Below are 18,395 nucleotides of genomic sequence, written 5' to 3'. Positions count from 1 at the left end.
ATATAAATTTTTATTACATGTGGAGGAAAAAATAAGCCAGAGAAAAATAAATTTTTTAAATAAAAAGTTTTATTTTAATATTTAATTTTTATATTAATTGTAAGTCTACTGAAGACATTTTTTGCAGAAAAAAATTTATATATAATTATGATATTATCAAATAAATATTTGAATATTTCCAGAATAAAAGAATAATACTCACAGAACGAAAATAGGATAGATACAAAAGGATAACGGTGCATTAGACAAGAAAGAAAATAAACGAATAGAAGATAGATAAATTCAGGAAAAGGATACGAACAAAATGTGGAAGGTGAGGAGACCAGTTTAGACTTGTTGAAATGCATCGTGCATTCTGACAAAAGTGCACGTTTTAGGAACAGAATGAACATATTCTGTTCAACAGACATCGCAAACCTACAATTGTTAAGTAAATACTGCACGAACGGAGTCGCATGTTAATTATCAAAATTGGACTGCCGACCAGCAGCTTTTATCAATCTCGGGAACTTACTTTGCGAGATAAAAGGAATTACCACTGGGAATTTTACAAGCTCCACTATACTTGTCTTAAGCTTAAAGAGAATAGAATCCAGAAACTTGTTAAACGTTTGAATTATCTTAACTTGTTTAAAAAAAAATTAAATCGCATTAATAAAATTGCTTCGCATAGTGGAATGAAATTACAATAAATTGTCAATGACTTTTTAACTATTAAGTTAAAAATTTCATCAGAATTATATGACAGTATATATTATTAGTTTATTATAAGATATTAAACATTAAAAATCATTTATTGAAAATAAGTGACATTGCTTTTTAAACGATAAAAGTGCATAATGCAATTCTATTAATATAATTGATTGAATTATTGTAAAGAAATTTAACTTTAAGAAAATAAGCACCTTTCTCCGTCAGTAACAAAAGTATCGCTTGTATAAATGTAGAGACAAGATTTCGAAATTGATAGAACGAACAACAAGCCTGCAATCTTTCTGCGGATTACGTCCCTAGCGCGCAATTTGAAACATCGACACACCCCACCCTTCCATTCTCCCGTCTATCACGCCCGACCTAGTCGACGGCAATAAATCTAAACTTACGGTGTATCCTTGGATGCAAATTCTCTCACAGCTGTGGAAATTCGCAATGCAATGTCGCCGTTTCTTTTCTCGCGTTGCGCTTGCCATTGTACACATGTATTTCTATAAAAATGTAAATTATCTCATAATCAATATATCATTTATGATGCTATAAAAATAATCACAATCGATAACGAAGAATATGTAATAAAACTATACGAAATCGCAACTTTAAAACTGACAGAATAAACGAGACAATTTGCGTGAGACTCATCTCGTCACATCCTGAATGCACGCCTAGCGCACAATTTGAATCATCACCTCCTGCTTTCCACCCGCCCACGCAAAACCTTTTCTATCCACACGTCCATCGCGTTCGACTGGCTCGATGGCAATAAATCCAGACTTACTCTTTATCCTATCGAGGCTTTGCCCGCCAGGGTGCGAGCCTCTGGCATTGTCGCGGCTATATCACCGGCCAAAAAGGACGATGGAGGGACGGCGTGTCGCGCGACAGGACTCGACGGAGCCTGAATTAAATTCTGAGATTTATCGCGTCAATAACCGTACATTAATTTATGATTTTTTGCGGTGAAGAACGTAAATCCACGCGAGCGAGCTTGCACGGCGCACGCCATCGTCGCGCCAATTGTTTCGCTCTACGTGGCGGCGATCCGAACAGAGGAATGGGTATAAAAGAGAAACGCCACAGGGGAAGAGGGCAAACACGCTACGTGTAGAAACACACAACAGCTGGAAAACTGTATTGATAGTTTTGCCGACGCGGGGGTGGATTCGCAGCGTGAGCAACAGCAAAGTAGGCTATGGTAGGACCCAGCGGCGTATTCCACATCTAACTTATATTGACCACTCAACATTCCGCACTCGTAAACTACGACGTTCGCCGATTATTCGGACGCAAAAGCAATCGAAAATGGTATATTGCGGTTCCGAAAAGGCCTTTGAAGTCGTGTACCACGAGAGAAAGTATCGTCGATTAAAATTATCCGTCCATATTTAATACTTGGAAAATGTGACATTACTAAAAGACTATTAAAACTGTACTTAAATTATACATTGAACTGCGCGTTGAAACGCGCTTCGCTAGCTTACGATATATTTCCAATAAAGATTTAATCTACTGGACTGATGACTCGTTGTTCGAAATTTACCTTTCGTCTGTTTCATTTCAGAATTTGTCTTATGGCAAAGGAACAAACTTGAAAGCTCTATTTTAATCGCTACCCTACACATGTTTCGCACTAGTCATCATGTGCATTAATTTATTCTTTATCTTTACTCATTAGAGAGATATATATACATAATATGAATTTCTTCACACATTTTTCGCTTCCGCTCAGATACGTCCTTTGATCGATTAATCGTTTTAATTACGGGCGGCAGGTGTGCATTCAAATTGATGCACAGAGTGGAAGTACCGACCGACTGCAGCCTGAAACGCGCGTAATTCCGCCTGCCTTCTCTTTTATTCCCTTTTACGTCCTTTCCTTTTGACAACCCTTCTTTGAAACCTCCTCTTCCCAAACGAGATCGTTCTTTTGCTTTTTTTTCACTGCCTATTCTTCGCTCTACGTGTGTATCACGGCAAACGTCGTTTGCTAGACTTTTTAAACATAACACATTAAATCGCGGTTCCATGCATTATGCATTAAAATAATTTATCTTCGTAAAACTAAACATTTTCAGTTTAGTTAAGATTAGACGACAAAAAGGAGAAAGATCGAAAATATATATATTTTCGTTCTAATATTTATGTTTTCGTACCTCGATATCCATTGAGAAATAAAAATTAATTTATATATAATTATATATAAATAATTATATATAAATATTTATATAATTATATATAAATAATATATAATTATATATAATAATTATATATAAATTAATTATATATAATGCAATATTAATATAATAATAATTTATATATAATGCAATATTATTAAGATTTGCTTTCTTCTTCACTTTTTATATTTTAATTGCTTAATTATTAGAAATTATTATATATTTTGTTAATTATAAAATCCATCTCACATAAAAATCTATATTCACCGATGCCACTATATTCAACAATTTTTTTAATTACTTGCTAGTTTCTTGTATACCTTCATCCATCACAAATGAGAAGACAATAAAGGAGGAAGAGATCAGTACTGTCATCTTTACGCCGGCAATTTTTTTTACGGGCAATTAATTCCAAAGTGTCATACATCAAAGTTCCGCCTACATCAATAGTGGTCTACATCAATCACCGCGCGTAGTTGATAGTATCATAGATAACGCGCGACTGTAGTCTTTTAAAAATTTCCACTCGCGATCGAAAAAAGATTCAAGATAGCCGCTGGATAACGAAAGCGTGATGGAATCGCGTGGCGCGGAATTTTATTCGCGGCGTACGCTGTCCTACTCTATCGGTCGAAAGGATATTTCCTCGCCTTAAGCTCTCGCCGAAACGACTGCAGCTTCCAAAGGGGGAGGAAAAGCACGTCGCGCGTTCCAGTATTCCTAATTTTGTCCGCCGGGCGCTACTGGAATCTTAATTATGAGGAAGAATTCGTTGGGGGCGGTCCGGCAACCCGGTCCCAATTCGCCCGACAATGTCGCTGGTACTTTTCCGGGGAATATGAGCGTTTCGAAATTTAACTGCGCTTGAAACAAATTGAGGTCTTTTGCTGCGAACCCCGTAATATTGCGATAATGACAGCATAGGCAGGGGTGAATATTCCTGCTCTCAAAAATACTAAATATCGTTGCACTCGTACATGTGCATTATTTCAATATTCATTATTTCCTAACAAAATGAGAGAAAAAAGATTATACATCATATATCTTTATGCAGGTATATCATTAGTATAGATACTTATGTAAAGAACTTTATATAAAGAATCACTTAAATTGTATCGGATTAAAATAACGTTAGAATGTGTTAAATAAAGATTGAAATATATAAGAGAACTTTTAATTGAATGATTTTTAATATATATTATAACAATAAAAATATAAAATGACAAATTTAACTATTAAATTTATCATATTATAATTTAATTATATTCTAGACACACTATCTCTCCATTTATATTTTATTTTATCTTATGAAATATAATATGTATGTTACAGAGATTGCAGAGTCGTCAGAGATCCCCAAACTTTAAAATCCAAGGGATATGGATTCGTTTCGTTCGTCAAAAAAGCGGTAAGCACATGATACTAACCTGATAATATCATTTTGTAGCAGAATTACCATAGCTGAGATAATAAACAGATTTTCTTTCACATGAGCCTTAGCTATGGTATTTTTTGCGAGATAAAATCATATTTAATTATGCATATACAATCATTTGTTAAAAGTAGATTTTATCAAATATATTAAAAAAACATAAAAAATACTTTTCTAGCTAATACTTGCAAATTATTTCAACTTAAAAAATTTTAAATTCTGATCCATGTATAGAGATGTATAGCTCTTAAACACACAGCTCTTATATATGAAAAAACATTTCCTTTTGATAGCAGAAATTTGTTTCTCTATTGAAAAAATTTAATGAAATAAATTCATTATTTAAGCATATATGTATCAATCGACATATTTTAATCACCAAAAATATCAGTATTCTGAATTAACTTCGGGATCTTACAGATCTTACAAGAAAACTTTGTGCATTACGTTCTCTTGCGACATTTCGTTTTACCAAAATGTGGCTGCTTTCAAGAAAGTCCGAAAATAGTTCGTTTCAAAGAAAGTCGCAGCATGCAAAGTGCGTTGATTAAAGGAACAACATCCGTAACTCCATATCTAAAAGATTACAGTCAAAAATAAAATGACAAATTATCCGGGTACTTGTGAGAAGAGAAGATAAGAGAGTTCTCGATGCACATTTTATGTAAATCAGACTTACGGTGGCATATAACGGCCAGGTAGATAATTCCCTTCCGAGCAGCATTTTAATTATCACATTTAACTCCGACTATTCCGAAAGTCGGAAAGAACGAAGAATGTTCTTCAACCACTGCGACTGCGAAATCACACCTGTCACTTCCGCAATACGTCAAACTTGTGTGATGCTATCTTTCCGGTTTCCGCTGATCAAATAAGTAGGAGGCTCTTGACCGTCACGGTTTACAACATCATTTTTTGGGGCTAAATGGAGTGGCCGGAGTTTTATTATGACCCGCCAAAATCCGCAACGTAAATCACAGCGAAGTTAGATGTACGGCTGAGTAAAAGAAGGCTTTCCTCCGTTTATGGCGGAGTTATTCGTCGAGACGCCTGCCCTGAAGGTAGACCCTCTCTCGTTTCCCCTCTGTTTTAATGCCCTATCGATCTGGACCACCGCCGGCACCTGCCTCACACCCGCGGTATTACTATTGCCGAAGTATAAATTTCCCGAGTGTCTCCGTTAACCTCGAGGAACACGCGAAAATTTCGCCCCCTTCCCTTCCCGCCACTATCCCCATCCCCATCCCCCTCACTCATCCCCATCCTCCATCCCTCTCGCATTCACCGACCAGTCCCACTGCCACTATATCCTTCGACCGCCGGATACACGTACCTAAATCGCGAGCTCTGATCGCCCAGCATCCAACATTCTAGCTCTTTTAAGATGTACGAGGAAATACGAATTCTCAAGATTCTCGTTTTTCTTCGGGAGCAATCTTGAGTTTCGAATGCTGCATTTAATAAATACCGAACTTTATAATGTCCCGCGTCAGATTTCTGTATGTTATTCTGTATATTATGTTTCGTGTATCTGTATACGTTTATCCAAGCGTGATAATGCGTTAACATTGGTAACAATTTTCTCAAACATCACAAATAGATTTGTTATTTTATCGCGCGATTTAAAGGAAAATATTTATTCTCTTTATTTTATAAGTTGATTTTGACGATTTATTTTGTCTTCCATTAAGATAACAGTAAATTAAGATTTGTAATTTCCAAATGTATTAATAATACGTTATGTCAGAAACGGATATGGTACAATGTCTACTCAAATGCGTAGACGGATTATATAGTTCAAGAAAATAAGAAAGATAGAGATAGAAAGACAGACTCGTGTCCCTGTTACTAGTTTGTGTTATGGTCAGTATACTTACACTATGTAAATTCTCAAGTCGCTCTAGTTACTATCAACTTTTATTGCTTTACTTTGATCGATAAATCGCGCGATATTATGACTCACGACCTTAAGCACACAAAAGTCCACTATCGTGCGTGTAGATTTATGTATTTTTCTAAATAAACAAAAAAGCAATTACAGCGTGATTACAACGCATTGATTAGCATTTTTGTGTTCCTTATTTTATTTACGATTGCAATCAAAATATCAGATGCATAACGCCCACGTTATTCGTATATACGCATAAAACCATATAAATAAATAGTCTTTATTTTTTCTGACGCAATAGAAATATGATATATGGTGAACTGTAGGATTTTTAAAACAACAAGTCATGTTTTTATTTGGTCATGGAGTCATATAACTTTTATTAAAAATTGTGAAATGTGAAAAGTTTCCAAGATTGTACTCATAAACTAAATAAATAATTTTAAACGTTACTGCTTGTAATAAAATGCAAAGAAATATTGCTTGTAGTTTCAAATTATTTATTCTTTCGAAAGTCAATATTGAATCAATTAATTGTGCCAAGCAAAATTTATATCTCGCATTAATTTAAATTATAATTATACAAACTAAAAAAATACCCCATATATATTATTTACAGACTTTAATAATAATTATCGAATCATATATTACAATTAATAATAATTTTATAAAATTATAATGTACGATTTTTGAAACACACACACAAACTATATAAAATAAATAATATAAATATTTTGTATATCTTCTTTGTATCTTCTTATTTATAAACATTAACTAGTACAATTGATATATACCGCAATTTATTAAAGATGCTTATATTTTTAAGTCAAGAATATATACTAGAATTTAAATAAAGTTTAAGAAATGATAAAACTTAATGTAACAGTAATAGTAGAAAAATGTAAAATTAAAGTCAATCGCAATTGGACTAGCTGCATCGGACTTGCTTGATAAGGAAAGAAGTTTCGTTAAGGCCACGTAATCCGACGGCGCGTAATGCATGTATCTGGGCATGACTTAATAATGCGTGTAAAACAGCTGGGTGTCGGTGCACGGCGCTCCCGTCTGTCTATAGCATCGCCGACCGCGGAAGAAATTCGATTTGATGGGTGCTTGGACAGTTCAAAAGCGAAGAGCACGGGGGGGTAGAAACGGCGGCTAGTTGGTGGTGGTACTTCTGATATCACGTAAACGCCCTGGTCACGCTGGACGGAAGGGGGCAAGCGGCGGTGGTTTTCAGGGGTTGCGGGTCGGCGAGGCATCGGGGATATCGACCGAAGTTTAGAATCGGCTTAGAACGGGGCATTCGGTCGTCTGGCTCTATCTAGGCTAACCGCGCGAATGCGCCGCATCACATATCTAGAATGGAAATTTGAATCGGAAATATTTTATCCAGCGGGAGAGAGAGGCGCGAATGGCCGCGGGGAATAAGGATAGTGAAAAAAGGGAGGAAGAGAGAGCGAAAGAGAAGATCGCAGAGAGCCACCGGCTGAAGTGTAGCCGTGGAAGAAAGTAACGGTTGGAGATGAGGCAAAGGCGAAGCCGAGGACTCCCCAAATGGCGCAAATGGTTGAGAGTAGAAAGCGACAGAAGCTAGAGAGAGATTGCTGCTGTGAAAGCAGGGAAGACGCAGGGGAGAAGACCGTAGAGAGGGCTAGAGGGAGAACGAGATACGTATCCTCCCTTCGTCTCGCACTATGTACGTACACTCGAAGAGCTTTTCGAACAGTAAACTTTTTCGGGGAGCTCCTCGCGTCGAGAAAATTTTTAGGTCTCTCCATCCTCTTCGTGCTGTCCGCATACCATCGTCACGATATCGCGCCAACGATGCAACGATGACGTGTATCATACCGTATATATATTTCTTTTGCAGGAGCGCCATTGTAAATATCAGTCCAAACAGTGATTCAACCTTCACTTTTGCCATGTTACGTGAATTTCGATAAAAATATTTCGCTTTGTTTTTCATACGATCGCGTAATGGATGTGCATGGATAGCCAGCTTGAGTATCGCAATAGGATCTGTTTTGTTAGAACGTTTACAGAGCTCGCGCGAATATATAGTTCCCGCTCGGAAATCTGTATATATATATATCTATCGGTGACGTTCCCCTCTCGCCAAAGGCGATCCCATCCCTTCGCCCAGAAGGGAATCTAACGTCGCGATGGAAAATGTCCCGGATCGCCCGGAGCGGTTGCGCTCGGAGGGAAAATCCAAATCCGGGGAATCAAGAGTGCAGTCGATCGAATAAAATTTCAAAACGTATATTAAGTTGACCTGGATCGAGGGCCACGCTAACGGGATATCGCGGCTGAATCAACAATAAGTCGCGGATAATATTGACGCCAACATACCTGTTGGTTTTATCCGCGGTTTTGCGTGTGAATGCGACCCTATCCTCCCGCGTCTCGCGTGAATGCCATCGTGGTTCTTACGACGCCTCGCAATTGTTGTTATAGACGTTGCGAGAGACAATAAAGGAGCTTTCGCAGAGGAACTGCACGGCGCATCGCGTATTTTCATTCGCTCCTCAATAAAATTCCTTAGAAGCATTCCGTAATACGTAAATACACATCAACTTCCTATCTTACATAATTTTCACGATTATTACTTATTGTGGAATTTACGTTAATTAAATGAATTTTATGCAATTTATCAATTATCTACTTCGTTTTTACATTCTGTATTATACTGCTAATTTTTTTGTATATTTTAGTATATATAAAACATTGCGATGCAAGTTTCACAAAAGTTAACTGTAACTGCATTTATATGCATTTATATGCATACATTCAATAAGACGATTACAAAATAAAATGAACGTATATATATATAAATGTATATACAAAAATATCTTGTATTTTCATTTAAATGTTTTTTGCAAAATAAACAGTTTCTTTGATTGTAAAAATTGAATTAATGAATAAAACAATAACATAAAAACCGAATAAAATTGTGTAAAATTCAATGTAAGTGCTAGATAAAGCTACTATAAAAAAGAATATTTCGCTATAAAACTGAAAAGCAACAATAAACAAAACAGAGGGAATATAAAATTAAAAAAGATAACACAAAATTTAATAAATTAATATTAAAAGTTATGTATAACTTTCTTATGTTTAATAATTAATAAATTTTTTATTTTTAGTATATATAAATTTCGCCTTTAGAATTTGCCGTAGAAAATGTTGATTTTTCTTGTCTTTTTCAGGAAGCAGAAAGTGCCATCGGTAACATGAATGGCCAATGGCTTGGTGGCAGAAGTATTCGGACAAATTGGGCAACTCGCAAACCTCCCGCACCTAAATCCGAAGGTAAGTACCTTCGTATTCCCATGACCGAGCGTTTTATTGCATACAAAAGTGTAGCATCATGCATGATTACTATCGTGATAAATGGTTTCCTTGGAATAGAGCAGATGAAAATATTCAATTGTCGTTACAAACGAACGCAAGCGCAAATCAAAGTGTATTACACGTATTACGCAATCTTTCATCTAAAACAAGTAGGTTTCACGGTAGGTTTCTTATTTTACCGTTTCATTTTCTGAAATTTTGCAGTAGTGTTACAGTAGAATGAAAAATACAGTATATCGAGATCCATAATCATTATAAACACATATTATCAATGAACAAGATGCAGAAATTGCGAGAACGACTACGAGAATTTCAAACATCCTTCTCAAAAAAAGAAAATATATTAAGTATAAGTTTTTGATGGCAAAAGCTGGAAGTAATTTTGACAAGTCTAGCGGATAGAATATCGTAACGATGCAATTTCGAAAAAGAAAATTAAAGGGTCGATACATATTTTCAAGTACTCCGTCAAAGCGTTATATTTACGTCCACGGTATGCCCCGTCATGAATACCAAACTGGCGCTGCTAAATTAAATATCGCGTTCGTTGGTTGCGAATGCGGAAATTTCGCCGACGCAACCGGAATTCGATTAGGTCGGCGAAATTCTACCGCGCACAAATGGATGCGCACGGTCGCGTTATTCTGTGGAGTTCGAAAGGTCCGCCTCTTGTGCAACACTCGGTGAGTCGTTCGCACAGAAAGCTTTCACTGTGCCATTCAGGAAAGCTCGAAACGGCTTTACCACGAGCGGTTACTCTGCAAAGCGGGCTCTACAAAGGCAACGCTAGATGTTCGAGTGTTTGTTAATCGATACCTTGAGATGGACTCAAGAGCCTTTTTTCAATGGACCGAAGGCGGAGGAAGGAAGAACTTCTACTCGCGTCGGACTATCATGTTCCCAGAGTACTGAGATTGATTTCAAAGCCCGGCAAGCGACAGTATGGACCCTGAAAATTTCCCGTAACACGATGGGGATCAACAAATATTTTCTTCTCTCTCTTTTCGAAAATGCGTTGCCTAGCAGTAAGTCGTAAATCGCAGTTCACAGACAGTATCAAATTCAGATGACCAAGTATCATTTTAACAAAAGAGAATTCAAATTACTAATGAATATATATAATTTATGTAAAATATATTCTGAAATATAACAATAAGAGTATATTTAAACTCTCTGAAAAATTGGAATATATATTATATATTTTATTATATATATAATAATAAATCGATAAATTTTATTAATAAATAATTATAATAAATTTTAATCAAATATCTCGAACAAAACATTTGAATAGCAAAAAGAAATGAACTGTCTTTGCTTATGCAGCATCATTGCGGCCAATGAATGAGTTGAAACGTTCCCTTTCGCGATAGTAATTACTTGTATAATTAGGATGGTTTGAAACAACGGCAAGATGAAAGCCTTGGCTCTCTTAGTAGGGATAGTAAGAATCCAATTGAAGTTATGAACTAAACGCATAATGAGCTTGGAGGTAGCACACTCCGAGACCCCAAGTAAGTATTATTATATTATCATAAGCGGCTCTTCGTCGCGCAGAGTCGAGGACTCCATCGTCCATCCTCGAGAGTCACCCCCCGACCCCTCGGCTAACTAATTTCATTCCGCAAGTCTTTAATTAGTATTCGTCGCGAGGCGTCCAAACTTTTTCACTAGACGAGGGCTTGCAAACTCGACCTACCCGGATTGTTCACCCGTATTTGCATAGGCCAAATTCGCAGAAAGTACTTTCTTGCTGGCCACCTTTACGCGGTTAATATTCCTCGACGAACGTACCCTAAATTTCTCATAAGCGAAAATAATGATCTTGAAGAAATTCACCTTGTTCGTCTTTTTCTTCGCCGTAAACACCCAACGCTCGTAACAATTCCCGCGATCAAAAACGCGATCACGTGTGGAAAAGTAATTTTAATTTCTAACTTTTACTCTCTTTTCTAACTTTATGACCGAATCTATATATCTGAGGTTTTTATATAAAATCTTGCATCGCGTTCAGATTGCTCTGCATTTTACTAACGCCATTTCTTATAATCAATACACGTCAATATAATTTAAAAATTTGTGATAAAGGCAAATTTCTAATTAAGTTAATCTATGCTTTTTCTAATTAAACTAGTGTATAATACAAAAGAATATCTCTCAATTACCTTATTACGTGAATAATTTAAATTCTACTTTCGATTAAAGCAGTAAAATTGTGCACACATGTAGAAAAACGCGCTTGTATTTGAAATCACTCAAACATTTTCATATATTTATAAGAAAATTACACAAATGCGAGTAAATATTATGCAATAAAAATATTTGATTTGATCCATTTTCCGAACTCAGCGCTTCATTATTTTACAACAATTAACATCTATAATTTTAATGATTATTTAAAGTAATATTTCAGTTTCGATTCATCAAATTGGATTTCAAATTTAATTAGCAAATAATTTCTATAAATAAAATTTGGATACTTTTTAATTATATTAAATTATTTTTTTAAATTTGTTTTATAATCATAAAATATTTAAAAATCTTTCGATGCACATGTTTCTCAAAAATATTAAAACAATTATCTATTTAAAACTCTATTTTCTTAAAAGTATGTGTTTAAAACTCTTCATTTTAATTATTCCTTAATTATTTTTAATCAAAACTTATAATTTTTTGATGACTAATTTACGTATATCGAGTAAAGAAAGTACTATGTTAAATACTATCCGCGCATGAAAATATATAAAATCTTGATGATCTTACGAGTTCTAACAAAAATCTCGTTTTAAGTGAACGACTTGGCACGCTTCAGGCAAATTCTTGCATTGTATCGATAGCCAATCGTGTTGAACGGAGTACATGTACTCAGGTATATTCGCGACATCGATTTACACACTTCAAAGTCACTATTTCGCATAATATCGTCTATCTGCGCCGTAGCATTGAATAGTAACTTCTTGCAACTGCTTTACAAAAGTTAACAACACGTAAAGTATAACTCTTGTAATGCATAACCAATTCTGTGAATAAAAAAACATTTGTAAATCTTGAAATTAAGTAAAAGATAGATAAATTTGTCGTGTTTTAAAATTCTAAAGTAAAATCATATTCTCTCTAGCAGCATGAAAAATATTCCATGAATATTTTTTGGAATAATTATGAAGTAGTCTGAATAATATTTTTAAAACAGAAATCACACAATGGGCGTTTTTCAGCAAGTGACACAGTGTATCACTTCATCCTTGTTGATTGCCGAATGTAAACAAGGATGAAATGATTCACTCTGTTACACCGTGTCCTCTGTATCGCTTGATGAAAAACGCCCAATGTCGCGTTACATTAATAAAATTTTTTCTTTTATCTAAAAGAATAACTATCTTTTTAATTTTCGATTAATAAATTGCTATAACTATAAATATTATTAAAATATTTTTATATGAACATTTCAAATTTTGATATGTATCTCTTCTCAAACTATAAAAATATTATTTCTCCTTTATATTGCAAATTATGCTCTTCTTTATATACCGCGAGGACTATAATCGTATAAAAAAACATTAATGTAAAAGTTATACGATAAAACAACATTTAATTAAACTCCTCCTTTTTGTCCATTATATTTTATAACGAATATCAAGCGATGCGTATGTAATTTATCGTAGATACAATTCATCGTAATGCATACCGGAATATGTGTGTGAAGCAAACAATACTGTGAACTCGCTCACCTGCGATAAATATGATATCAAAAAAGCTTAGACAGATAAATAAGTTAAGAACGGGGGATAAAAGAAAAACAACGCCGCGGAAATATCGAGAGGTATGAAGCTCGAACTATAACGCAGACGCACCCACGAAACGCATTCAAAGAAAACAGAAGTCCCGAGTTCAAGTTTATCGGCTAGCGTTTTACTCGGTTGAATTACACGGTGGAGTTTATATGGCCACGTACTTTTCTACGCTTCACTTCGGTATCTTTCCAACAACATCTCAGTTAGTTGTGCCAACTCTCATCTGCAAATCCAAAACGCGGTGCACCATAACCATCGTGCCAAAACTGATCTGCATGCCCGGACGAATATACCCGGAATGACGTTACGGCGACTGTGTATCAAAGCTTGGATTATGTATACTTGGACAAACATCGACAAGGCAGCCAGCTATCACGCGAATAAACAAACGAAATCGACACAATTCATTTTGCATCGCGCGCGAACATGGACACGATACGTTAGGAAGAGGAATGCTTGAATTTCTGTCATGTTTACCTTGTAAATAAGAACCAAAGTGGAAAAATGTAGTATAGGTAATATCAATTCTTGGTTATAATATCATAAAGGGAAAAGAAAAAATGAAAAGAAAGTTAGGGAACAGTTGGGTCGTGCCAGCATTTAATTTGACTGAGTCCCAAAGTTACCCGGCAACTGGGCCAATATTTTATAGTCGTGGCAATTAGATAATTTTGCGGTCAGGCAAAAATATGATTGCTGGCGTGTGAAAGGACAAACTTGGGCGCGGGTTAATGTCGAAAGTTTGTATCGCCGTCGACGTCGGATCGTACGTAGTCAAACCTTGCGAAGGCACCAAACGAAAACGATAACGGATATATATTATTTTGGTGACACGATATATCACAATAAACGTGATATTTTTGTGTCCGAATCGAGTGAATATATTTTATGTTTTCATAACTTTATTTCTACATAAAATCTTCGCGCTCCAATAACAGAAAATTGTCATTTATTTTCGTCATCAAAAAATATGTTTCAAATTCACTTTTCTTATTTTAAAAAGTAACATATTTATCATATTGCAAAAATATTTATTTTATAAAGGTACGCGTTGCAACATGTCCTAGAAAAAAATACAGATAATTACAAAGTGAGACATATATGGAAGAATTACATTGGAATTTCGTGCATCGATGCAAAATTCTCGTATTTCATAAAATATAGTTGCATCGTATATCACAGTACATTTTATTAGCGGAGTCTCAGTAAATAAGAGCCGAACATGAAATGTATATTAATGTGCGTAGCCATTTTGTATGATTACTACCTGTCCCCATTATTAAATAACGCAAAATGCACGCACCGCGCATAAAGTTTCCGTAAGCTAAATGCACGGCTTATACATTTCAATAATGTACATTAGAGGTCACGTTTTGCATTGCAACATAATATAAGTAATAACAGATAAATAAAATAAAACGTGCTTCATTTTTGACCAGGCATATAATGTGTATATATATATATATATATATATATATATATATATATATATGTGGGTGTGTCTATATGTATCATAGTATAATTCAATTCATGTTAAAGAATTTTTTTATATTTATTAAATGTACGCGGAAAAAAGAATGTTGTTATCGAATGAAATAAACATCTAAATTAATAGAAGATAATACTATACGAATGCTAAATAAATTCGATAGATATTACAAATGCAATTTCCAATATAACTGCTAATTCGAAATATATATAATGCCATTATAATTTGTCTGACACTATCATTTATAATCACATTTGTGCTTGTGCACATTTGTAAACGCTTAAATTTTACATCGGTATTTGAATGTAATAGAGGATGCGAATAGAGATATGAAACGAGACGGAATTCTCTAATAATCCAAATATCCTTTCACTTCACCGCGATCAGATTTTACAAATGTTCCCCATTAACGCTTAAAATTTTGTATATATAAGAGAAAGACGGAAATGCATTCTCTCGTTTAAATGAGATACTTAATATTACACAGCCAAGCTATAGAATGAAATAGAGATTCGCGTAATTATTATGCGCATCGATATATTTCGCATTAAACCGCGTAAATATCCATCTAATATTCATATCTCGTTATTCCGAACGTTGTCAAAGCGACAGCGCAGAATCGTCGATGCCACAGAAAAAAGGATATTCTTGTTTTGAAAATATATTTAGTTTTAACATGGAAATCTTGAAATGAGATTATATTGCGTTAATTAAAGAAAAATATAATTGCTTGAATAATTGCTTACTTGAACGAAGCCATTTTATATAGTTCAATCAAGAAAAATATATTCTTATGATTTAAGATTTAATTTTCTTGAATGAAAAAGAAACAATGTTAGATAGAAAAATAACATTTTTAAATCAAAGATTATAATTTTCTTAAAGTAGAATTAAATAATTATATATTCTTGAGATGACAATTACAATATTAAAATAAGACTATAATATTGAAATTTAAAATTATTAAATTCTTCTAAGAAGATTAAATTGTTACGTATATACGAAACAATGAACGCGTTAGTTTAAGTATATAAGTTTTGATTTGACACTTATTTTTTTTTCTGTGTGCGTCACGTACGCTCGAAAATTGCGAGCAACGTGTCGTACTGAACGGCAATCTTAACACATCAGAAGGCTAGTCTGTCAGGAGCGACGTGCGGGCATCGAATAAGCAGCGCGGTCCGTTTGCATGAGTTAAATGTCGAGTCGTGTTGTGTGGAAACACACGGCACGCTTATCGACGCTCAAGTGCGCAAGTATGCTCCGTGCTAGATGGGGAGATCGCGATGCATTCTCCGACATCGCGATGCAACAACGTGCGGCGTATGCGTGCCGTCGGTCGATGCTATGGATTGTCTACTTGCAGGTGGTCGTCCCACAGTTAAAGCGGCCAAGAGAGTCGGGAAGTCGGCCGGCCCCTTTAAATTCACCCTTCATCTATATCGCCGTACGCGGCCTTAAGCGGGAGCGAGGGTGCTTCTTATCACACCGCGGACCTTAACGCGTTGCCGCTCGGCTTCTATTACGTGGCTGTTGTCGGTGCTTTTCTCACGATCGAGGGGAGCTGAGAGTTTAGACGGAAATCTCCAACAACTCGTCGAGTCCTCGTAGAAGTGCTCGACTGTGCTCCGTATTAAATTACACGGTGATCTTAAACTCACTCGGCTTAGAGTGGGACAGGCTGTCGGATGGGTGAGTACGTGTGGCTTTTGGTTACAGACACGGAAAAATCTTGTCTCTCGGACATGTTGTGCGCGTCCCAAGATTGAAAATGATAAAAAAAAATCTATTATAAAGAAGATTGCTTCAACGCAATATGCCTTTATTTCGTGCAGCGCGTCGTAACATCTAAGGGAAGATAAAAAAACGGACGATTCCCTTTAATTGCCAAATACGAGGCAATGTCCCCTGCGGCGAATCTTTTTATCAATTATCGGAGAATGGAAAACAAGCGCACGTCCTGACAGCGTATGCCATCGACTGATATCCCATTGGTTAGCTCTTTGTCAAACTGTCACGGTTTGATGAAGCTACGCGAAATCAAAGACCAATTTGATTTCAATTAAAGGTGTCCCGCTTTCGTGATTTTCTCCGCAATCTATCCTATCCGCGCGATCCATCCCATATGATTTACAACTGCAAGAGCCAGCCATTGCTGGCATGGCCGTGCACGTTAAAATCGTTAACTACCGATAATTACTTTTATAGCTCAAGGGTCGAGTCAAATACTCTTCTCTTTCCTCCCCAGGGCGGTACGCCCTGTTAAGTATACATCGCTGTACACATTTAAACATATGTACACGCAATACTACAGAAACCTGATAAAACGTCAACAGACGAAACTACCAACAAGCGTCCGATACGTTATGTACGATCTCTCCCGCCCATCCTACTCTCTTCTCTTGTATATCCTTTCCTCGTGTATTTTCCGACCATCCATCCTCGCTTTAGGCTGTAGAGGTTTCTGCTTGTTGCATCGACGGCCAGCCGGTCGGTTGTTCCGACGAGAGTTTTTGATTGGCTGCCCGTATCACAACAGCCCGCGGCTAAGCGTACATCGAAGCAGCATGAATAGTAAATTGGTTGGAATTGCCGCGGAACGGGAAGTTTATATCCCTTAGGAAACGACGAGCCACAGGACGCGTGTACTCGGCGTTTCAAAGCATTATCGCACTCTTTGCGATCAAGCGCTACGCGCGCAATACGGACGCATCCTTCCTGTACGAACGTGGAGAGTGCAATCGGCTTTGATATCAAGCCGGTAACGTGATTAGTAACATGTCGTTCGGGATTATCCATCAAACTTCAGATAACGTAATTTGTAGAGTCTGAAGACACCTTAACATAACGTGATGGAAACGGATCTTGTTTCATCGTATTTCATGAGTATGGGCAATGCTTAGTAATAACTAAACATAGATCGGCAAATTTGATCACGCTCGAATGCGATCATAATTGAATGAAAGATTTAATGCCATAATATGCTAAATCAGAGTAAATTTTATAGACGAGAAACAAATGCTGTTGATTAAAAATAAAATTTTATATTCCTCTTCTCTCTCTTGCAATCTTCAAGCTTTACATATTAAAATTTTTCTAAAAATTAAAATATTAAGACATTATTACATTAAAAAAAGACAGGATTTTGTTGCATGTTAAAAACTTTGATTTAAGATGATCAAAAGCTATCATGTTTGAATTTATAGATAAAAATTGATAATCGGATAAAAAAATGAATTAATAATCATGAAATTTGTTCAACCTTAAGATTTAGTCAGTATTGCCCTAAGTTTTTTATTATTTTAGATTAATAAGAATAGTGTTTCATAATTAATTTATAAATTGTTACACATTTTGAGTATATGATTATAAATTGTTGAACTAATCAGAGCGTATTCATGATGTATCCCCATTATCATATATGAGCTGCATTGATATACATATATTTCAAATATTGTGTGTGTCTTGCGACGGATATAGCATATCACATAAATATGATGTATTATTATATAATATTGTAATGTTTAACATTGATCGATTATCATTACAA

General features: G+C 35.6%; 1 protein-coding gene across 10 annotated transcripts in view; it reads left to right on the top strand.

Moving 5' to 3' along the window:
• The window catches only part of LOC145963593 (nucleolysin TIAR), a 423,794-nt gene that overhangs the window by 370,777 nt on the left and 34,622 nt on the right, over positions 1–18,395 (top strand). For all 10 annotated transcript variants that reach the window (XM_083085717.1, XM_083085730.1, XM_083085726.1 and 7 more), the window contains 2 exons: positions 4,221–4,296; positions 9,421–9,523. In XM_083085717.1, the coding sequence (XP_082941843.1) occupies positions 4,221–4,296; positions 9,421–9,523 (179 nt within the window). The remainder of the gene's footprint in view (positions 1–4,220; positions 4,297–9,420; positions 9,524–18,395) is intronic.

Source organism: Camponotus vicinus, unplaced genomic scaffold (assembly GCF_025532165.1).
Source record: "Camponotus vicinus isolate PSW18456_S1 unplaced genomic scaffold, iyCamVici1.0 SCAF_1, whole genome shotgun sequence".
Classification (NCBI taxonomy): Eukaryota; Metazoa; Arthropoda; class Insecta; order Hymenoptera; family Formicidae; genus Camponotus; species Camponotus vicinus.
The sequence above is the reverse complement of the archived record's forward strand: the minus strand, read 5'-3'. Positions and strand labels throughout refer to the sequence as shown.